Genomic DNA, 24,758 nt, shown 5'->3' with positions numbered 1-24,758 from the left:
CGGTCGGGTCGAATGGGAACGGAAAATCAGGTGGACAGGGAAATGGATCGGGGAGAAACCGAGATAATGCGAGAAAATCAGGCCGGTCGGGAAAGAGGATGAGATACAAACAAGTCGTTAACATGGCGAAGGCACAAGCAACGAAAGGAAAGAACAGGCGTGTGATATTCAAGAAAAATGTAAGTGATGCAGGATGTTTATGATACAGAAGTTCAATGACAATGTCTGAAGAAAAAGTCACAAAAACAACAGCAGAAATAGGGATGTAACGTAAGTCAAATTTACAGTACAATGACTGAGAAAGTGTTCTGCTTATCATCTTCGTTGATCTTGTCATCAATAAAGTCAAAGAAGTGATATTATTAAATCTACTTAGACTTTTTAAGAGCCAGCAATACTGTAACCGCACCAGCGACCCCAACACGTAGATCTAACTGGTTACAGTGCCCGGCCCCAGTGTATTAGTAGCAGTAAATTATCTACTGGTATGCATGGATTATCCATAATGGGATGGACTGAGTGATAGATGCAGATGGATGTTGAAGCATTATGGAATAGGGTCTGCAGTGCACTTGTATATGTCTACTTATCTAAGCATTCTATACTTTCTTTGCTCTGTTACAGCCATTGAAGAGTCCTGAGGCAGTTTCTACTACGGTAACATCTGGACATGTATTCCACCAGGTGAGAAGTGTAAATTTTGATCTGATATTTGTCCTTGACATACAGAAGTCCTAGCTAGTAAAATGCACTTGTATGAAGAGCTAAAGAGGGACCTGTGATTATCTAATAAAGGACTACCGGTACTCATACAAAGTGTACATTTCATGCAAGAAAAAAGAAAAGGATTAAATGTGTTGTAATATGCACTTTTTTTTTCTGGGGGGGGGGGGAATTAATGATCATTCCTCTTCAAAATTCCAAATACAGGATGAATATTTAATGGACATAATAGTACAGGATGAATCTTAATGGACATGTACAGTGTATGTATGTGAATTTTCACTTGTTCTGTATTTTTAGATGTAGACTGAAAATTGTGAAAGCATCTACTGATCTAGGGACTTATCCCTAAGATTTGCATGAACAGCCCAATATTGTATCCTATCCCATGTTTAATTCTGCCTGTTGTTTTACACAAGGGTATGAACTACATTGTACATCAAGGTAAGTGTATGACTCTTGAGAGTCATAGCACTCAAGCCAAGGTACCTCAATATCATGAAGCCCATTTTGTTCACTGCTTGGTAGTCCTGTTATTTGATGAGCCAGCATCAAGTTTTTCCTTTTTGAAACTAGAAAAGCACTCTGAGAGCGCAGACCTCTGGCAAGCAGCTAGACCTCTACTTTATTTCCACCGATGATCTTGCTCTTCCACAGCGATCAGTGATTTCCAACCATATGTGCTAGTTTGCATGCTGAAAAATTGCCCAGTTTCCCAATATAGAATCTCCTTTGTTATGTCATAAACCTTCAGCTGCGCGGTGCGCCTTGCCCTAACAGAACATAGAGCATGCACTTTAGTGCGCGTATAAAAACCTCAAAAATGCGCAGCTTGAACTCCCAAGTTCATTGACCCTACAATGTACCTGCCAAAATATCAAAAATCCTTCATAAAATCCACAAAAAGTTCCGAATCACTACCAAAATTTAATCATCTGTTCCTTGTGTCATTCTCAACCTTTTCTGTAAGTTTCATGTAAATCCATGCACAAATTTTTGAGTTATTTTGCACACAGACAAACAAACAAACCAACGGTAATGAAAACATAACCTCCTCCCTTGGCGGAGGTAATTATGCTACTGTAAAAGTGGATATTTTTGTGCTACTAATTTTTCACGCTCGGCTCGCTAAGAAGAGTTTCGCGTGTTTTTAATTCCGCGGAATCAAGACATCAACTTCTGGAACATGTTGCAAGCAAAAATATTCGTGTGCTTTTATTTTTGTGCTAGTTTCTCATTGCGCGAAATGCGCGCAAATTTCAACACCGCGAAAATTTCCACTTTTGCAGTAACCTGTCACGATCACTGTACTGTGTCTGTTAGTCATTGCCCAGCAAACTTCAGTACTACATGCAATGGCAAGTTTTTTACCCTGCGATGCTATTTCTTCCTTACAGGGTGTGTACCATCAGGTCGGTGACATTGTCTCACTCCTGGACGTAGAGGGCGGCATCTACTACGCCCAGCTTCGAGGCTTCCTCCAGGATCAGTACTCTCAGAAGAGCGCCATCATCACTTGGCTGCTGCCGACCCAGGCAACCACCAAGGGCAAGTTTGACCCCTCCACGTATATCCTGGGTAAGAAGCAACACCAGAAAGCCACAGAGCTCAGCTTTTCTCTTCATTGCAGCCAGCACTATATCCCAATATTTATGTAAAATGAGGACGACCCTTGATATTAAAATATCATATTTTTCAGTGTCTTTAAATGTCTCTCTTCTTTTGTTTGATGTTAAGTTAGAAGATTTTTCTAGCAACTCTGGGAAGCTCATGTGTTCTTTGAAAGTTTGTATGACACTGATGATGTAAATGAGGAAGAGAAGTTTGTGGTAACGCAGTTTGTATCTTGTCCTTGAAAGGACTGTTGTTTGGCAAAAAGAGACCCTAGAAAGAAAAGAGTGTTAGCTTTATTACAACAATATTTCAAAGATTTGTCATAGTAATATTCCCTGACAGTTGTGGGACATAAATGAGACAGTCTTTGGCAAGACACCCTTATCACTCATAAAACTGGTTCTGCTCGACTGAGATTATGTAAACCAAGATCACAAAATGTTACCCACACAGATCATGTGTCACTTGATTGGTCTGTGCGGTCAGTCTACAGGGTTGAGTCATCTTTGTGACATACTAGAACTCAAAATCCAGGCCTCATTAAAACCAAGCAAATATCTGTCAGTAATGACTTCAGAAAGAAAATGGTATCCCACCAAGTTTTACTGCTCAAGCATCATGGGTATTGCAATTTCAGAACGGAGAATTATATCAGTGTTATATGAATATAATATCCATGTAACAGCTGAGGCAAGAAAATTAATTAGCGATGCAGCAAATCCAGAAAAGATTTCTGATTGATAGCAGGGGGCAAAGTTCATATTGACACAGCAAAACTGAACCACATTTGAAATAATCTTCACTGTGAAATGACCCCCCCCCAAAAAAAAAAACGATACCTCCATTACATGGACATCATGCAATTTGTTGACCCAGCCTTATGGACTGACCTAAATGCGAAGTGAACATGCTGAATATTTTCCTGTCATTCATCACACATGATGTACTGAAATTCAAACTCTTCAGAGATGGGGTAATGTGGACTTCAGGAATCAAAAAATGTGTTTCATCGTTCATTATGTTCTGAAACATAGCTTACATACCAGAATTATAGGCTACATACATGTAAGTGTGAACACAGGTGCTAGTAGTGAGATTTACAAGATGTTTGTGATGTATGAAGCAACCTGTAATATCTGTTGACAATTGCTTTTAAGATTGCTATTTTGTTGTTAATCAGTGTTGCTTGTATAACCAGTAACAGTACACTGCCCTAGGAAACGAAGTACTATCATCAGAAATGATTTCATTGTTAATCTGAGTCTTGACATGGTTAATTTCAGTGGCTGCTTAAAAGACCTAACGGAAAATCTTGGTGTTCTCATCATTATGTCTTTGCAGTTCAGAAAATACATGGTGCTTATCAGCTTTGTATGAAGAACCCACCAGGAGAGTTTCTATAATCTAAGAGTTGTATATATGTTTTCTTGAATACATCATATTCCCAGGCCCAGATGAAGAGTTACCGCGCTCCATGGAGTTCATGGAATTCGTCTGCCACTGCCCGTCAGATTATTACCGCTTCCTGAAGACGCCGTATCCCATTGTCCCCGTCAAGGAGACGTCGGGCTTCATGTGGTCCAGCGTGCTGCCCAGGAGCAATCCCACAACCAAGCAGATCTTTGAGGGATCATGACACCAGTGGTCAGCCATAGGAATGAGATGAAACTTTGGCTAATGCCCTCAGAAATTCCTAGATTGAGGGAGTGGATCAGCTAAGTTTGCCGAACAATTCAGCTCTGCGTGGAACTCAGAACATCCAGGCATTTATTCGAAATGAGGCTAACTGTAAGAGTCACTTCTTCATCAGCACCAGGGTCTAGTATATGATGGAGTTGGCCAGCTTTTTGTCACACAGACACCATATACAGGGACCATTTTTTAATAGGGAGGTTTGCAAATGTTGTGTAAGTTTCTATTGATTGCAATAACTATCATGGCAGTGACTTTGATGAAACACACCACAGATATGCTGTATGCCTGTCCATAGTAGCTTCAAGAATTACAAATGGCAATTCCTGAAAACTGCTTTTGTGAAATGTACCTCTGACATGCTTTCTGGTTATGCAGGGACTGTTTTTCAATAGGGAGGTTCGCAAATGTTGTGTAAGTTTCTATTGATTGCAATGGCAGTGACTTTAATGAAACACACCACAGATATGCTGTATGCCTGTTCATATTAGCTTCAAGACGTACAATGTACAAGTGGCAATTCCTGAAAACTACTTTCGTGAAATGTAACTCTGACATGCTTTCTGGTTAATGCATATAAGTTTTGTGTACCGGTATCCCACTTACCATTTCTGCTAGAGATTATGGTCCAGAAAGCAGTTACTAGTCGTTTCACTTTCTTCAGTAGGTGACATCTCTGCTATAAAGTGCTAGCGCAGTTACCAGGGTAAACAAAATGTGACTGATTTCTGAGTTGGCTGAACTCTTTGCGTGCTTGGTTTAGTTGACTACGGTTAGAGTTTGATTTATCTCTGTTACAGGTGAGACAAGAATGTATTTTCTTGTCATATAATTTTGGTTTGCCACTTGAAATTCATGAAATACATTCCACGACTGTAACCATGGTGATCACATACAACCTTTTGCATTCATACAACCTAGGAGATATTCGAGGTCCACTCAAACATCAGATCGTTCATGGTCCATTGGTATGTCAAAAGACCCCCACACCACCTTGTTCTAGCTGCATAGAGTCGGCTGTCATTAATTTAGTCCCATTAAATGAGGAGTTCTTGTCGCCAGTGTATTGTGACTAGGTGCTTATTGATGCAGCAGTCATTTGACTTTTTCATTCAGTTACATATGTTTTCTTGGACACCAGATTGGTTGCATCAAAAGTGTATTCTTTTTTTTGTGGCAGTCCTGGCAGTCTGGACTGTGGCTCCTGCCATGTGAAGTAATATGGCATAATGCACATCTTTTACTTTTTTTTCGCTGTTCATAAAGTTCATACTACCACAGCCAGTCCCTCCAGTTTAGTCCATATATTGAATTTAAACTACATTAGCATTCAATTTATTCTACATTCATGAATTCGGGTTTATGTCTGTGGATAAGATTACAATAATGGGATGGTATAGCATTGGTTGAGGTGATTGAGGACTCCGCTTTTAACTTTCAGCAAGGTACTCAGAAACCACGTAATAAAATAGGAAAGAGCATACAATTCTAAGAGGAATTCAAAGTTTATTTGGTGAAAATCGGTTTTGAAATGGCCGAGATACCCAAAAACAAAGCGATCCTGATAAAAGGTGGGTCCCACTTAGGATCACTTTGTTATGAATATCTCAGCCATTTCAAAACCAATTTTCATCAAATAAACTTTGAATCACTCATAGAATTATATGCTCTTTCATATTTCAAAAGGGATTTCTCATCTCAATAAAATGTCATCAAAGACATTGGAAACCTAAAGCCCCATCTCAAGTGAAACTGCATCCCATTAAAGGGATCGTGTAGTTTTGGTTGAGACCTAACCTTGGGTTTCTAGCATTTTGGGGTGAGATAACGAGAAACGTTTTATGAAATATGAAAGAGCATGTAATTCCAAAAGGAATTCAACATTTATTTGATGAAAATTGGTTTAGAAATGGCCGAGATATCCAAAACAGAGCGATTCTAATAAAGTGTGGGACCCACCTTTTATTACAATTGCTTTGTCTTACTTTGTTTTTGGATGTTTCAGTCATTCCAAACCCGATTTTCATCAAATAAACTTTGAATTCCTCTTAAAATGGTATGCTCTGTACTATTTCATACATGTACATGTGTTTTCTTGGTATCTTGCAAAAAGTTAAAAGCCCAATTCTCATCTCCACCAATCACGTCCTCCTGCTGCCAAGTTGACACAGCTGAGAACGAGGGGGTTAAAGTGTGATTCCATACCGTGTTCACACTGACTTTGATAAGTGGGACAAAATCAAACAAACAGGATCACAGCAGGTTCATCCACTTTGGTTCTCATAGGATCATTGCTATGTTAGATATGGAATGGATCATGTGCACGACTAGAGAAATGAACTTTGACTACATCAAGCAGTTTACGTTTGATCCTTTGATTGTATTTTTTTTTACCCTTAAAGTTTGTTTCCACCCCTTCTTTCTGAATTCAGCATCATGAATACCAAATAACTGAGCACTGACAAATTAATTACATGTTGAGGCACACGAGGCTGGTCAATTTCACAAAAAAGTTGTAACAATTGTCAAACTTGCTCAATTGATTTTAAGTCAGTGTTTAGTTATTGTCATCATTGTATGAGAAGTGTTGGCACAAAATATTGTTTATTTTCTATTGTTGTATTCTTTTTTTCTTTCCGTTCCATGTAAATCTGCAGGATCATGCATTGAATGCAAATAAAAGGAAGAAACATAAATAAAGAACAATCTTTCATGTGGTTTTCTCTGTTGCGTGGATTCTTGTGATGCAGGACAATAACCATTACAGTGTACTCCCATTATAACAGAGTCCTCAGTACCATTGCTTTTCTTTTGTTAAATCAAAATTTTGTTATAACCAACCAGTGTTGTGTATAAACATATCCTGTACATGTACGGATGATAATTTCGGGACCTAAATTTTGATTTTGTTGCTATATGACATGCAGCATGGTGAATTGCAGGGCATGTCATTTTATTTGGTGTTGAAAGGACTTTACTTGGGGCATTTTCAAATACGAACCAGTAGTCATTTTGATACCCTGAATCTCTGTCTATGAAAGAAATGGAAGTCCCATTTTATTTGGTGTTCACAGGATAATCTTGGGTCATTCTCAGTTAGTCATTGCGATATCCTAAATCTCTGTCTATGAGAAGAATGGAGGTCTCGTATCACATTTTGTCTTACAGAGGTGTACTTCTGGAGGGAAAAAGTGCACTGTCTTAAATTGTCTTTAAGGCTGTAGGCCTTGTTTGCAAATAAAACAGAGTTTTATATACAATATATATATATATATATATATATATATATATATATATATATATATAGTGAAACCTTTGAGCAAAGAAAATGGGTTTTCATCAAAACCCATTTTCTTTGCTCAAAATTTTCACTATTTATCATTTGTTTCTGGTCAGTTTTTGCTTTCTTGTTTCAATATATATATATATATATATATATATATATATATATATATATATATATATATATATATATATATATATATATATATATTTATATATATTTATATATATTTATATATATTATATATATAAATGGGTTTACTGCCATTTTGAATTACTTCAAAAGAAAGGCACTTGTATAGAGCAATAGCTGTCGCCTGCCTCAGTGTGAGGTTTTACCTGCTATACAGACTTTTGATCCTTGACATAACTGGAAGATGGCTTAGCACCCAGAAGAACAAACAAAATTTTGAGTGATATGGAGTATGGGATGTAGCAAACTGTGCACTTTGTAGATACACTGCTATGGTACATATTACTTGTACTGTACTCAAAAGAATCTGAATGGACAAACATGGGAAATTATATGTCTATGCTCAGCTAATCGCTGAGAATTACTCATGAATACAAACTACGAACACTGATACAGCAGAAATATGGAATACAGGAAGAATGCAGCACAATCATCAAACTTTATTTCATAGATAACCCGGATGATATATCTTTGTAAATACATCATGTCACAATACACGTTAGAAATAATTGTGCCATCTGATGGTAGCAAAAAGATTTTCATGTACAATTTGTCACACAAGTACTAGAATTATACATACAATGTACATTTAAAAGATAAATAATAATAAGTGAACTAGCATTTTGTCATAAACTTTGGGCAAAAAACAAAGACAAATCTTCCACCCTTGATGAATGTCTCAATTCAAATCTCTTGGAAACTCATGAAGTTAAATAGTATTTCATATACAAATCTCAAGAACTCAAGAGGAGGTAACTCAAATACGTTTCGTTCCCATAAATACATTCGACCATTTTCTGTGATCGACATTCCACAACAAATTTGAAAGAGCATTACGATAAGACCACAGGCTGGTTGTTGTGTCGTGATAATTGCTGCCACGGCCACAACACCCAGCCGAACACTAACCAAAAAAAAAAAATTGTTCTAGGTGTACTATTAATTACCCACAGACTACCTACCAAAAACATGAAAAAATGGAGAACATTTCACCACCTCCACTAGAATTTGACAATAAGTCATACCCCTGTATGTGATGATACAGCGAGAACATTGGATGTTATGAGCTGTGCCTCTCTCAGATATTGCTGTTCTTGAATGCTATCACGGTATACTGTATAGTGTATAAGCTGTAATTTTCGCAAATTAGGAGGTCACAGATATTTTCGCGAGATGTTTTCGCCAATCGACACCCAAGCTATCATAAATGTATTACTACCATAGCATATGGCAACATTTTCGCGTGTTGTTAAATTTGCGATCCAATAGTGACTCACGAAATTCGCGAAAATAACAGCTTATACAGTATGGGCAAACTGGTGACGTGGCTATTCACAAAATTGTTTTGGGGGGTTTTTTTTTAATGTTGAGCTGGATGACAAAAAAATTTCTTATGAAACTGAGCAGCATAACTGTGCAACACATTACATGATGGCTATATATATGTATCAGTCCCACGTATATCTTCTTTTAGTGAGTGTGTGTGTCCAAATATGAGCTTCCCACAATGCGTGTTCTAGGTTTCAACAGCCATTTGGGCAAAACACTGCATTTCCCCCACCCCCTCCCCCCAAAAAATAAAGGTTAGTAACTGTTGTCACAACAATTAGTGTTTTCAAAACTCCAGATAACCACCTTACAACCATATTGCACTCAACTCTGCAGATACATGTATTCTAATTGAGAATAATTTGAAGAGGGATGTGAGAATTCAGAGTTTAATCTGAATTCAGAATTATTTTACTTTGCTCAAAACCCACTTTTCAGACCTTTTTTTACAGTTCAAATTCATCAAATTCTTCACAATTGTATGCACTTCAGTTTTTTTTCTCACAAGTTTCAATTTTTTTTCAGAAATTTTTTCTGCGAGGATTCTCACATCCCTGTCTGACTTATCTTTGCTTTGAATGTAAAATGAAACTATTTCCTGTTTTGTCATTCAAGAAACTGACTCTGTGGTTGAATGCCACCATTTATCTTTCTTTGCAACAACGCCCTTTCCCAACATAATCATGTTTTATACACTGTATTCATAATTTTTCTTTATGTCATAGCCAGTTGCAAATGAGAAATCCCTTTCAGAAGAAAAGTGAAGTGATTTTTTGACCTCAGAGGTGATACATAGTACATTTGTCTTACAGGAGGCACGATCAAGTCGACTCAAGCAAAATTCGCAAAAATAAAAACATAGTACGGTATACTACATATATAGTAACTGTTCGAAGAGCCTTTTGAATGGTCCCTTAATTGGAGGCCACGATGGGTCTGTAGATGAGTTCCTTCATGATCTCATTGCTGCCGGCGTAGATGGAGTTGACCCGGGTGTCACAAAAGGCCCTAGCGATGGGGTACTCCCACATGTAGCCCCACCCTCCGTGCAGCTGCAGACATTCGGTTGCCACATGATTGGCCAGGTCGGAAGCCCTGAAATCAATGGAAGAAACATAACCACAATAGCTAGACACACATCAACGCTGCCTTCCTGTAAATCTTTGGATGTCCACCCATCCATCCATCCATCCATCCATCCATCTTTCCCTTCCTTCTTTAGTTCCTATGTCCAGTGTACCATACTGTTTCGAAATGCTGACCACTGGGGCAACCCACAAGGAGTCAGCATCATCTTTCCAGGGTGCATGTGGGATGGGCTACTTTATTGTCCTTACACCCTAGCGGCTCTTCATGAGATGTACAGTGGGATCTGTAACATATATGAGATATTACTTGCTACCACCATGGGACCATCACCGTATGTCCATCTATTAAAGGAACAGTTCATGTTTTGCCTGTTACTACCAGAAGATGATGCAATTAAACATAACATTGCTCAGCTAGGCTTAAATCTGAGCAGTTGTTGGCAAGGTAGGCACGATACCAACTGAGACAATGGCACTGCTTTAACATGGTAACATACTACATGCAGAGCCTAATAACTGTCACTACCATAGAAATGTTTAAATGTACAGAACCGATGATTATCTGGCAAAAAGATGAACAATAAAGTGTCAATGACAGTCTTTTTGAGCAGAGTTGCCATTATCTGCGAGAAGAGGAAAAGTGAGGAGAAAATCTGCTCTTGGCAAAACTAGAATTATATAACTGGACCACTTATCACCTCTGCCAAGGAAGGATGTTATGTTTTTATCACTGTTGGTTTGTCTGTTTGTTTGTTTGTTTGTGTGCAAAATAACTCAAAAAGTTGAGGACGGATTTGGGTGAAACTTGCAGGAAAGGTTTATGACACAAGGTACAGATGATAAAATTTTGGTAGTGATCTGGGAATTTTTATGGATTTTTGGAGGATTTTTTATCATTTCACAGATAGAGTCAATGAACTTGGGAGTTCACGCTGTGCTTATTTGAGGTTTGCAAAGCGCTCAAAAGCGTGTGCTCTACTCGGCAAGGCGCCACGCAGCTGGAAGCCGATGACATAAACAAAAGGCTTCTATATTGGGGAAACTGGACGATTTTCACTATTTTCAGCATGTGTGCATGGGTTGAAGTTAGCTGTGTGGCGGAGGTCTGCACTCTCAAAGTGCTTTTCTAGTTCATGTCATTTTTGCACATTGCAACAGATCGCAGGGGATCCAGCATTAGAATAAAAAAGACTACCTGATGTTTGTCCTTGGCAGAAATTGCATAGTGTCATACGAAGTCGGCTTGATATTGAAAACTGACTTTTAGAGCACTGTCAGAAAGAAACGACGGAACTTACCACATCTTGGCCATGGAGGCAGTGTAGGTATCCAGGTTCCCTTGGGCTGCAAGGGTCAGACACTCATCTATGAAGCTCCTGCTCACACAGATCTGCGTCTTCAGGTCCGCAAGTTTGTGCTGGATGGTCTGGGGAAATAATATAGTCAAGATGGACATTCAATTTTTTGTTTAACAAAGCTGTGTTTGTCAGTGGAGGACCACCTTCATGATCTTTTGATATTCATGTTCATATTTCCTATAATACTTTTCTTCAAAAGCACTCTTTGAGTTCTGTTCACATCAATACACTTGGCATTGTTGAAGATATCAACAAAATTATTATCGCCAATGTTCTCATCACCCCCTACACCATCATTACAACCACTACCACTACCATTACTATCAGTGTTATATCTAACCACATTTACTTATAGAATAAATGAAATATATACTACTTATATTTTGTCACACTGACATATTAAGAGTCTGTACACAGTCATTAGCATGACCAAAAATAAGCTTGCTTGCTTAGTTTTGAAGCCTGCAAGATATCAAGATACAAAAGTGACAAATCAAAATCATGTGAGAAAAATTACTCATTGAAGAAAACCCAAACTTAGCTCCTTGAAAGACAAACAAAATTGATAAGGGAGGTGGAAATTTTTTCCACCTACCTGGATAGATGGTGCTAGGGTGTCTAGTACTGGTGCAATATCATGTAGATATCATTGATTTTGAGGTAGTGTACCTGCGCAAGTACAAATACACATGAATTGTCTATACCATATATTGAACTTTAGGAGTGCGGTATTGATTAGTGAGGCTGGAGGTTTGTAAGCAACAGTGTCACCGCAGACCATTCCAGATCCTTATTAGAAGATTGGACTCTTGGAAATGTTGAGTAGGAGATGGGTGAGTACTGAGCGGTTAAAGGAAGGTGGTACCTGAATGTTAGCAAGGGTCTTTCCGAAGGCCTTGCGCTGCCTAACATAGTTTCTGGTCTCCTCGAACATGAACTCGCAGTGAGCCTGGCACATGACCCCGACGATGAGCCGTTCCCGTGGCAACTGGTTCATGAGCATGTAGAATCCCTGGTTCTCTGCCCCTAGGAGGGCGCTGGCGGGAAGTCGTACGTCTTCAAAGAACAGCTCGGCACAGTCCTGTGGACACCAACCAGAGAACATGGAGATTGACACATCTCTTTTGTTCATTTCCCTCTTCTCTGCTTCCTCCTTCCAATGTCAGGTTGCCATGGAAACACAAACTGTCTCCATCTCTCTCCATCCCAGATGAGCAGGACTTTTTAACAGAAGCAAATCTAAAAATGTCTCTCACACCATGCTCTCAGCAACAATTTAATCCTGTAACACAGACAACTCAACAGAAACATCCCTTGCAGCCGTGGTCCAGTGCCCACTTGAGGATCCTGGAAGCTCTAAGGTTACAGATGCTCTCTTGTGCTATCATAGCTTTAATTTTTAATATATCAAACATGAAACACTGAAGCTTAATTTCAAGAAGGAGAAAATGCATCTGAAGTGGGAGATACATACCTATAGCTAGATCTGGAGAAATTAAGCTCGGGGCAGGAGAGCAGGAGATGTCACGATAATGGCCTCAAAGTGGAAAAGTTGGAGTCTCTGATGGGAAGTCTTACAATTGAATATATTATGGGAATGTAACATACACATGCCTCATTCCATGAATATGAATACATTCTATTCTTTGCTACATTTCTCAGCTAATTAATCCTCATGCGCAGTGGTTTCCAAATCTAGAAGCCAAAATTATTTCTTCCTATAATCCACTGCGGTTCAAATCTGTTCACTACATTTCATACATATTGAAGAATACTTCATGAAATTTGGATGCCGTTTGGTCAGGCTGAACTTGAAATATCCACTAGGATACACTGAGCTGCATTAGTGCCTAAGTTCTACTTGCTCACCACGGACTTCTGGCCAATTTTCTCCAGGACTTTTCCCTTGGTGAATCCCGGCATGCCCTCCTCCACCAGAAACAGCCCGATGCCGTGGGCCTTCCTCTGGGCAGTCAGGTCTGTGATGGCGACGACGATCACTACGTCTGACAGGTAACCATTGGTGATAAAGACCTGGGAGATAGAGAAGATGAGACAAAAAACATCTAAAACAAGAGAAAAATTGAGCATTTGGTAATTTACTACTAACAAAGTTGCATGCATTGAATTTTCTTTACTTTTTCTGCATTTTTCGGACAGAATTTTCAAACGAATAAACTTTTTTCTCCCTCTATTAATCCTTTCCAAAATCTCATCCATACCCCATCATAAACAAAACACAAAGCAAAACCAAACAATCAACATGCAAAAAAAAACCTCCACAACCCCAAACCAAACAATAAAATCATATACTTAGTGCAAAGGTTTAGGTGGCATTGCTCTGTATCACAACACTGCATGCCATTCAGATAAATCCACACACCATGGCACTTGCAGTCTCAGATATATACACTGTAAAAATGTCCTCACAACACACTACTCCGCAAGTCTTGAAGACACCCAACATATCTTAAGTTATTGTATAATATGTATAATATGAGTATTCCTAGATACTTCATTGTACTATAGTCTGTTGACCTCCTCTGCCCCTCATGCATTATTCATCACTTGCTCATACAAACAAAAACAAAAAAAACCCCTCATTTTCCCCCATAACCGATCATGTGTTTCAATAAAATAAAAAAAAGAAGAGACAATTCATTACAGCCACCATCTGGTAGAAAATTGAGGGTTTAATTGATTAAAGTACAAGTATAAAGTTTGTTAAAAAATTCAATTTTGTGCAGGTACTAGACAGTGCCCAAATGTGGTATTAGCTCCACACATACAAAGACCCCAAAAAGCAGAATTTATTAAAAACAACTGTTTATAGTATAGGCTGTGTAAGCTTTTTGATCTCTTCCCCCTCTCCTTGCCTTGCTTCCATTCAAAATGTAGTCGTCTCCATCTTTCTTGGCGTAGGTCTTGATCCCTTGCAGGTCACTGCGGAGTGATGGTTTCAACACAAAACGAAAAAATGAGAGAAGATGGGTTCACTAACCTGTGTTCAGCAAAACATTTGTGGCCAGACAAAACTTGCTGCAAATTCTGATTTTTATTCTTTTTCTTCTTCTTCTTTTTTTTTTTTTTTTTTTTTTTTGGGGGGGGGGATACTCTGATCTGATTACATGATTATGAAGAAAATTCAAAGTCCCATTTATGTTGCTGGGGTAATGATATTATATACATGATTCTGAAATTACTGTAAAATGTGGCAGATCATGAGGTAAATATAAAAAATCTATAGTACTGACATAATCATTGGAAAGATGGCAATCGCTAACAGGCTCTTTATGAGCTGAAAGAAATCACCCCTCTATTTCATAGTGGACAAGTAATCAACTATTTTTCCCCCTTAAATTCATATATATTCATGTTTTTCTCCATATTTTGTTTCAGATGAGGGTGAAATTTCTTCATAGAAAGATGCCATAGGATTTCTTGTTCTGTAAATCTGTCCCCCCCCCCCCCTTTTTTTTGGGGGGGGGTGGGGTTAGTGTTCACATCTACACAATTCTTAATTGCAAGTTTAAATGATCAGCCACACTTCATTGCTGTTTCAGAAAAGAGTGATGATATATTAATAATTTACATTTTTTTTACAACAGATATTACATTGTGTCCATTTTTCCAAACACTGCAAATTTTCAAACAGAACTTAAAATTTGCATTGATAAGTTTCAAAACTGTTCCACAAAGGACTGATCCTTAATTTCTTCATTAAGCATTTAATAAGATGATGTGCATGTATACAAACTCATCATCGTGGAGTTTCTGTGTCCATCAAAGTGTACTTGGTAAGATGAAAGTTATACTGGAATGTTTAATGTCTGCATACTCAAAAATGTCCTTGTCAGATCCAAAGATTGTTTGTCATATTTGTTATGACGGAATTTGCCTAGCCTAGCAATACTTCAGTCAAAGGATCACATACTACAGCTCATAAAATTTATATGCAATACTCAAAGTATGTGTTTACATCACGCAAAGAGTAATGAAAAAATAGATTTCAGCACCAATGGTGTTGATGGCAGAAGCAACTCTTCAAATTCAAGCAAGCACGCTAATATATAATCACAGCAGGTGGGGGGGGGGGGGGGGAGGAGGTGGTGAGAGAGTCAGTCACATACATTCATGCACATGTATGAGAGAGAAACAGCACTATTGGAAAGGCAATATAAGTAAAGACCAATGATCTGTAATAAATGTTTTTCTACAGACAGCACAGGACAGATTCAGCTAGAGAAGACGACTTTCAATCTCAGTGGGAAAAAAAAACACCATTGCTATACAGTGCACTCCCGTTACAACGAACACGGTTATAACGATATTCTGGTTATAACGAAATTCTGGTAATAACGAAGTAAAAATTTGGGCCATCACATAATCCACTTTATGTATCTTTATTGTTTATTTGTTCAGTTATAACGAAATTTCGATATAATGAAAGAAAACTGCCAGTCCCGAGGACTTCGCAATAACGGGAGTCCACTTTACACCACCACCATAACAACTGTCTTTAGAAATAGAAGATATACTTGGCTGGTGCGTTTTGCACAGCAAAGAATTTGGGTCAGAACATCAAATAACGCTCAGCAGTAAAATGCATATAGGATTGCAAAAGGTAAGCTTTCACCTCATAATTTATTGACATACAGGAGATAAAACAGGAAATGTGGAAGGTAGAGTTTTTGTTTCAACCATTTTCGATACGCAAGGTATATACATAGTCCACTTTATCATTAGGATTTACATGAGATATTGGAGTTGTCATGACCAAAAAATGGCACACTTTAATTTGGCAGAGCAGGGACACTGTGGTAGAGTGAACAGGGTTCTAAAGTCCCAAGTTCAAGTCCTATTTAGCGCACAGATCTTTTGGTATCCTTAAAATCAATTCCTTTATTTATCTATTTTCATTCCTTTTTTTTTTTCTTTCTTTTCTTTTTTTTTTGGGGGGGGGGGGGGGGGAGGATTTCTGTCATGCTACTGTCTATGCAGACATATTGGTGAGCACTTGACCTATTGGGGAATACATTACTGGCACAACCTTCCGAGAGAGTAGAGCTACATGTAACAGTATAAAGAGGCTTATCAAAGCAAATAAAACCATCTGCATTACCGTTATCATATTCACCAACATTACTATACATACAAAATTATGTACATGTGGGGCTAATGGTAGACATCAACCAATACAACCTGCCTGCTGCCGGTTCCGTCATGGCGAGGGCACCGACCTTCCTACCGGCCGCCATTTCTGGCAGAAACCGCTCGATCTGTTCCTGTGTGCCATAGTCTGCGATGTACGGCATGACAATGTCGCTGTGCATCGGGAAGGCGGTTCCCGCTCCATTGACATAAAACCTGCACATGACACGTGGAAGGCCATTGGCGTGTGGCTTGAGAAGCATAATATTTGCAAGCGTGGCAAACACATGGGGTATGATACTTATGAACTTTATGGTACTGTAGCTCTCCAATTCCAATCCATGTAAATCCAAGCAGAGCATCCAGATGAATGCAGGCCACAATCACACTGTTAAACTTGCTTAACTGACAGAGCATGGGAAAAAAAAAACCAAACATAAAACAAATGAAGGGAGAAAAAAAGCAGATGCAATACATGAATGTATACAGGGGAAATCAAAAAAAAAGAAAAAAAGAAAATGAGATGCAAAAAGTCTGTTCAACTGATGATGCTCGCTATGAAACACCAGCTATGAAGCATTCCAGAGACATTTTGAATGGGTGAGGAAAAATTCATACCAAGTCATTTTCAAGCAACAATGAGCAATGCCATTAAAGCAGAAGCACATTTTTTTTTTTCTCTCTCTCTCTATCTACTGTAGATGTCACAGACAAACTTGCTTGATGAGCGCAGAAGCTGCAAGGATGAATTTCTCTCCCCATTGCCTTCACGGAACATATATGAAAAGCTACCGAGAATGTGCAAAAAGCCACCAAGCTATACCTTCCCGCCGAGGGTTCGGTTATGGCTATCGCCCCGACCTTGGTGCCTGCACCCATGGCCGGGATGAACTTCTGTATCTGCTCCTCAGTACCATACTCGACAATGTACGGCATTACAACATCGCTGTGAATAGCCAGATTGGGACCTGCCCCATTCACATAAAACCTAGAGAAACATATTATGCAGTTTTTCAATACCCGACTTCCATTTGTGCTGGGGTTTTTTTTTTCCTGTGAACCTTAAATTTGTGCACAGTCAAACCTGCCTTAGCGGCCACCTGTCTATAGCAGCCACCTGCCGTATATGGCCACTACAAACAATTCTTCCTAGAGAGAAAAGCCATGTTAATGACCCTGTCTACAGTGGCCACCTTTCTATCAACAGCCACTGCTTTCATCTCCTTGGGTGGCTGTTACAGACAGGTTTGATTGATTTGACTGTATTTAGTTCAGTATCTTATCCATGAGATGGTATCAAATTCTCACATAATTACCACTGCAGGAATGAGCACACACAGAGCAAATGCCAGGAATGTTTTAGTGTGATGTTGTGAGTGTCCCCTAAGATAGGATTTGCTTAGTTTGATCTGCATCAAATGCTGCTACACCTTCTGCAAACTTGAGTATCGCATATTTGACACAAAAATCAACTCTTCAACAAAATGAATTTGCTATATCCACATAGCTCTTTGACACACATTCCATAAAATCTGGGTAAATGGAAAGGAAAGAAAGAAGCTTGAAGGGGAATGAAACCAAAATACACTTGAGGATTGAAAGAATGCAGCGATATCAATGTAACATATCAGAGAAAGTTTGAGGAAAATCAGACGATTCTTTCAAAAGTTAGGAAATTTTTAACTTTCTGTGCAGCCATCACTGGATGAGAAGACTTACATATAAAGCAAGATAGAATATAGAAAGTACAAAGAATATTCAACAATTTTTTTTTTTCTGACAAATACACATTCCCTCTACTTGTTACTTACATAGAGTGTATGTTAATGGCACTACTGGTATCATTCCCCTGCTTTCTGAACAAAGTAAGTTAAGTGCTCTTTCATTAGAATAGACAAGTCAAATTTTCTTCATCATTTCTTCATATCGATCTTCAAACATGATGTCACAAACTGTTGTAGTCTTCTCATCCAGCAATGGCTGCATCAAAACTTTTAAAAGTCATAACTTTTGAATAGATTATCCAATTTTCCTCAAACTTTCACTGATGTGTTCCACTAATATTGCTGCATTCATTAAATCCACAGGTACAATTGGGTTTCATTCCCTTCTAAAAGGAGAAGCCCAATGTAAATTTCACACATTGCACATAATACAAGTCATCAATGACGTCAAGCAGTTTGCATCACAAAGAAAATCATGGAAAAACTTGAGGAAAAAAGTGAGGTTTTGCACTAGTCAGAAAACTGTTGAAAAACTATTTAAAACACAAAGAAGCACATCTTACATATCTTTTGTGTCAACCTGACCTTAACTTTTTGTTTTGTTTTCATAAAAGGCTTTGACACCATGTGATGATGCTGAATTTCACATAGAGTAAATGGTATATGTACCATATATCTTAATATTTCTCCTATTTTTCTTCACATCGCTTGGATACAAGCACACACAAAACAAGGAAAAGTAGAAATTACGCGGTGCGTAATATATGTCCCCGCCGGAAGTAGCATTTGTAGCAAAATGTACAATACAGGTAAAAAATCAAGGTCAAAGGTCAAAGAAGTCAAAGGTCAAAATTCTGTGTAGAAGTTTTGAAGCCCTCACCTACTAGTGCCATCACATAAAGCAAATGGAATCAAAATCGGGTTAGAAATGGCAAAGGAGTAGCATTTTGTAGCCAATGTACAATATAGGTTAAAAATCAAGGTCAAAGGTCAAAGAAGTCAAAGGTCAAAATTCTGTGTAGAAGTTTTGAAGCCCTCACCTAGTGCCATCACATAAAGCAAACGGAATCGAAATCGGGTAAGAAATGGCGAAGGAGTAGCATTTTGTAGCCAATGTACAATATAGGTCAAAAATCAAGGACAAATGTCAAAGAAGTCAAAGGTCAAAATTCTGTGTACAAGTTTTGAAGCCCTCACCTATGTATAGTGCCATCACATAAAGCAAACGGAAGCAAAATCGGGTTAGAAATGGCAAAGGAGTAGCATTTTGTAGCAAAATGTACAATATAGGTCAAAAATCAAGGTCAAAGGTCAAAGAAGTCAAAGGTCAAAATTCTGTGTACAAGTTTTGAAGCCCTCACCTAGTGCCATCACATAAAGCAAACAGAATCGAAATCGGGTTAGAAATGGCGAAGGAGTAGCATTTTGTAGTCAATGTACAATATAGGTAAAAAATCAAGGTCAAAGGTCAAAGAAGTCAAAGGTCAAAATTCTGTGTAAAATTTTGAAGCCCTCACCTAGCGCAATCACATAAAGCAAACAGAATCGAAATCGGGTTAGAAATGGTGAAGGAGTAGCAGTTTGAAGCAAAATGTACAATATAGGTCAAAGGTCAAGGTCAAAGGTCACAACTAAAATTCTGTGTAGAAGTTTCAAAGCTCCCATGTAGTGCTATCATATAAAGCAAACAGAATCAAAATTGGCTCATAAATGACAGAGAAGTAGCAAATTGAACATTTTGATCACACACGGACGCACACACACACAGACGGACGGACACACACACGGACACAAGGACACACACACGTACGGAGCCCGTTTCATAGTCCCCTGCTCGAACTCGTTCGGCAGGGACAAAAAAATCTTCTAATTCAAGATTTTCCCAATAACAGCATCTGTCAATCACTGCTAAAGTACTAATATGATTAACAAAAAACATTGCAGGGAAACATGCATGTTATGCTCGGTCTAGTGGAAGGGCATAATTTGAATGTTTCTTGTTATCATATTTACTTTAGCAATGACTGACAGATGATGTCACTGACAGAATCTTGGTTTGGACACTTTTTTTAAGGGCATATCCAAGCAATCTGAAGAAAAAAAATTGCAGTGGAAATTTTGTCATGAAATATATGGCACTTAATTCTTTTGGCCACATACACCATGAGTGATGATTAGGGTATTATTCATTACAAGTCAACTTGAAGTTGCACTGCTTACTTCCTTAAAATGGCAATGCTATTTTATTTTTTTGTGTGTTTTTTTTTTTAAATATGCACTAGTCATTAAATTTCTCTCCTTACAACAATTTATAAGATTGGTAAAGAATTTGTTTAAAGATTTTGTACAGTATTGGTTGAGATGGGGATTCAGGTTTTGTCTTTTTGCGAGCTAATTAGAAACCGCTTACATGAGATATTAAAAAGCATACAATTCTTAGAGGAACTACAGAACTAATTTTCATCAAATAAACTTTTAATTCCTCTTAGAATTATATACTTCTTAAAATTTCAAATATGAATATATAAGTGGTTTCTAATTAGGTCACAAAAAGTTGAAATCTGAATCACCATCTGAACCAAAACTATACCATCCCTTAAAGCTTTATAAGAAAATAATTTACTTCAAGGTATGGACCAATCCAAGTTCCATCATCTTTTGAGGGTGATTAAAGCATTCTTTGAATAGCCCACTGCTGACTTCCTATTATTAGCTTGAGTCAAGTATAGCAATGTCCTGTTTACGATATCTCTGTCCCTTTTCAAAAGTTTGTATCTTTTATCCATCCACCTTCAAAACTTTGAGAAGCTTTGTACATATGGGCAGAAATTGTAGGGAAATCCCATGAGGGTGAAAAACTCACTGTTCTTCCCAAAGAATGGCAGCCATAAGGATGTCACCTCCAACACCTCCCTTCTCCACCGGTATGTCAACGCCCAGCAAGCCAGCTGAGCCCACCTTCTCCCACAATTCCTTGTCCACCATCCTCTGTTTCTCATACCTACGAATGGCATGAACACCAAGACGTAAATTAGACAACTTAAAGACCTTTTACACTGCTGCACTGACTGTGGTGTCTCACTTAAAGCACACCATCCAGCTGATATGTTCACATTTGATAAGCCTACATGGCCTCACTAAATTGAACTGAATTGAATTGTTTTGGGGTGGCACTCATTCTCCAGCTTCTTCTTCCTCTTCTTTCTCTCGAGTTCAGCTCTTACCAGACAGTCTGCAGAATTTTGTGCAAAGCAGCCATACTTGTATAATCATTGTAAGCTACAATGTAGCATTCATCTTTTGACTAAGCAGCTCCCATAGTTTCATAGGTTTCTTTAATCAAATGTTTCAGTTTTTGTTTGCTTCCTTGCTTTAGCATTAACAGAAAATCTGTGTTAATTTGACTGTGGGATTTTCATACCATACTTGCTTAGTAAGCACTGTAAGAATATTGCCTTGCCATTACTTATTGATGATTAAATCCAAGTATCATTCCTGATTCACAGTACAGCATTCATCGTCAGCAAATTTCCATTTGTCCTTGACTTTCAATTTGTGACCTTTCACTCATACAGCCCTGAATTCCCATGGTGCCTCTCTGATTGTGCTCATGTTTTCACTGATCTGTTTCAGTCGTGTCACCTCCACATAGATACATTTTTCTCTCAAAGTGCTTTTGTGAACATCATAAATTCCAAACACCACCCATTCTACTCTGCAAATGTTTGAATTTGTCCGGATCAGTAGCTCCATTGAAACAGTTGACAAAGACTCCAGGGCAAATTTCAATATTGTGTGCCAGCTGTGACCATATTGTACTTGCTGTCTACCAGATTTTATAGATCTATGTATGTCTAGTTACTTTCTGGAACAATGGGTGATGAGACAAACCTGTCTTGATTTGGAGCAACTTCTTCTTGAAAGAACCTCCTGGCGGTCGCCCTGAACATGTCATGCTCCTCGCTGAAGAGCGGCCTGGTCCCAATGTCCATCATGGAGTCTGCCTGGCCTACGTATGGTCTGCTGCTGTACTGCCGATGCCTTTGGAAAGATCATTGTAATATCTAACTGACCATGACAGAAATACAATGGCCAGTCCATTGTATTTTGATCTATGAGCCAGTTTACAGTCTGATCTTGTAGTACACTGTATGTAAAAAGTATGTACAAATCACTTTTTCTTTTTTTCTCACTGGGTTAGGCACTTTACTTGTTCAAAAAGCAACATAATGCCCATTAATTGTGACCAGCGACAACGGTTTTAGGCAAAAGTCGGGCATTTTGAAAATTCATTTTTTCACTAAATCACATTGCCCATTTCCTACGCTTTGCATTGATATAAGATACTTGCATTCTTCGGCACCATAAATGGGCATGGAAAGCGAAATAAAATGCACTTTTTAAGTTGTTAGCCTGACAAATTGCGAGAAAACGGGCTTTGAAGATTCACCTCTTTCTCAAAGACAATCTCCGAGCGGCGATGCGAGGTGAGAATCACCGATCCGTACAATGGTGCCAATCGATGTTAAGCTCCGCCTGTAGCAACCACATCGCCTTCTGATTGGCTCACTGAGAGAGTCAAATTTCCTGGGCATTCTTCCTAGCAGCTCAGCGTATGGAGCCAAAAAACAATGCGGTTCGCTCGGGTTTGTTTTACCATTACGTCTTTCAAGATGGCGGATACGATAATTGCACGGATGGTGTACATGTGTATGGTGCACGCATTACGCAATGGCATCCACACGCCATGACCATGCGCATGTAACAGGAGCGGGTGGCGCATCCACACATTTACAAATCGCTTTTTCATTGTTGTTGATTTGATTTTATCATTGCCGACCCTTTTGAAGACAGATACATGACAGTGCTGGCAAAGGTCATGCTTCCTGTTTGTTTTGCTTTTACAAGCCGTGCATATGTTGCCTTGTTTGGTGGTGTTAATTATATCAAAACAAACAAACAAACACGACTCGTTAGTTTCGTGCGATCTTGATGTGTAGTATTTGGATATAACTGGTTTCATGTGACTCTCCTTTCCTCTCATCTACCTTCCCATGAGTCTGTCTGCTGTCATAATTTTTTCTACATGTACAAGTAGACTATTGTTGTTGTTTTTTCTTTTCACACGATTACGTACATGGTATTTGTTTCACTTCCGTTGTCGAACATTGCGGTAGAATAGTTTGAATAGAAAGGCAAACGAAGAGCACGCACTACAGCGTATAAACCACTATAGCAAGAACAACGGAGCATGTAATCACATGCACGCGTGGACAAAGCATTCCCCAAACGCTGCAACTGGTGTCTCCGAAAGCCGAATTATGTAAATGTGCGTAACGCATCAGCCAATCGCATGCGAGACCTTGCGCCGTAGCAACGCTGAGGATATTGGCGCGGCGTTCAAAAGAAGCTCGAAACTGACGAGTGCGATCCAACATAGGGCGCTTAAAATTCCATTTTCGATAGGAAAAACGTAGTCTTATGCTACGAAATTTAGTGTAGGTGTAGAAAACATATCAAAGATTCGATTTCTGCAAAAAACCCAAATCGACAAAAATAATGGTAAAGATCTTTGTACCCCGCCTAGGAGGAAATTTGCTATTGCGACTTTTGCCTGAAACCGTTGTCGCGGGTCACAATTCTGTAAAAGCTTGCTAAATGTAGACAATTCCTTAACTTCATGTTCAAACAAACAAAAAAATAGCTTGCTTAGATCTGTCAATTAACACTTGGGGAAACATCCATTTTTGTCCGAGGCACAATATATGTTTCGCCATCTTTAGGCAACCTACTTGTTGTGCTGCTTATAAGTTATAACTGGAATACATGTTCTGTCTCATATGTTTTGCCCACAAATTTTCTAAGAGGTTTAATGTTTCTCAAGGTTTGCACTAACCCTGGGGCACTGTTACCATTATGGCAGTAGCAGCATGTACGCATCAGAGTCGCTTGTGCGGTTACAACAATGTAGGTTTTCACATGTTTTTAACAGATGTTTGAATAGTTTCTGCATTTCACTTTGAGCATATGTTGCCAATTTTCAAGATGCTGCATAGCATGCTGCTTGCTTTTGAGGATGTTCAAGTTGAGTGAGAATTTGAGCATGTTCATGATGTTGTATCAACCATGCTCAAACCGCGTTGAACATGTACCCTCCCTGAGTAATCGCAATTGTGCACTTTACAACAGCCAAGTAATCAATAGCACCACTCCACTTTACGATTCTAATTCAAAGTTTACCTCATCCTTGGAAAAAGCGGATCATTGCCGAGACCCCGTTGAAAGCCGCTGTAGCAACATACTGTAGAGATACTCGACAAGCTCAGTCTCGTGTTCTTGATCACAGAATGGGCTAGAATGGGCAACAATAGTCTTCCTGTCACCATGGTGCTCAGGCTTCAGTGCAGCAAAAAGTCTTTCACTAGGACAGTCTAGGTCAACAGAATAGCAGAGAGCCAGTAGAGCACCTAAAACGTTAGGCGGTCTACTCTCGAACAGTTAGTTAGTAGTAAGTACATGTACCGGGGTACACAATTTATCATAGGAATCACTCACAGGATTACTCGCTCGTTCGCGAGCATTTCCAAGCTCAACTAAAACGACC

General features: G+C 38.8%; 2 protein-coding genes across 2 annotated transcripts; one reads left to right on the top strand and one right to left on the bottom strand.

Moving 5' to 3' along the window:
* Positions 1-11: 11 nt before the first annotated feature.
* On the top strand, positions 12-4,149 carry LOC139711779 (GATA zinc finger domain-containing protein 1-like; the record flags this gene model as incomplete). The annotated part of the gene is made up of 4 exons (XM_071623633.1): positions 12-179; positions 625-684; positions 2,121-2,301; positions 3,786-4,149. Coding segments are annotated over 4 exons (597 nt in total), but the record flags the coding sequence as incomplete, so codon positions are not given.
* A 4,984-nt stretch (positions 4,150-9,133) lies between these two features.
* On the bottom strand, positions 9,134-24,758 carry LOC139711780 (long-chain specific acyl-CoA dehydrogenase, mitochondrial-like). Its single transcript, XM_071623634.1, has 9 exons — positions 24,395-24,758; positions 22,046-22,195; positions 21,018-21,155; positions 16,482-16,646; positions 14,156-14,222; positions 13,149-13,313; positions 12,145-12,360; positions 11,220-11,347; positions 9,134-9,928 (listed from the first exon to the last, which is right to left on the bottom strand). The coding sequence occupies exons 1-9, from the start codon at positions 24,538-24,540 to the stop codon at positions 9,748-9,750; spliced, it is 1,356 nt and encodes a 451-aa protein (XP_071479735.1). The 5' UTR covers positions 24,541-24,758; the 3' UTR covers positions 9,134-9,747.

Source organism: Diadema antillarum, unplaced genomic scaffold (assembly GCF_040938485.1).
Source record: "Diadema antillarum isolate AM-2024a unplaced genomic scaffold, OU_Dant_1.0 seq00001702_RagTag, whole genome shotgun sequence".
Lineage (NCBI taxonomy): Eukaryota > Metazoa > Echinodermata > Echinoidea > Diadematoida > Diadematidae > Diadema > Diadema antillarum.
This window is presented reverse-complemented; position numbering and strand designations above follow the sequence as displayed.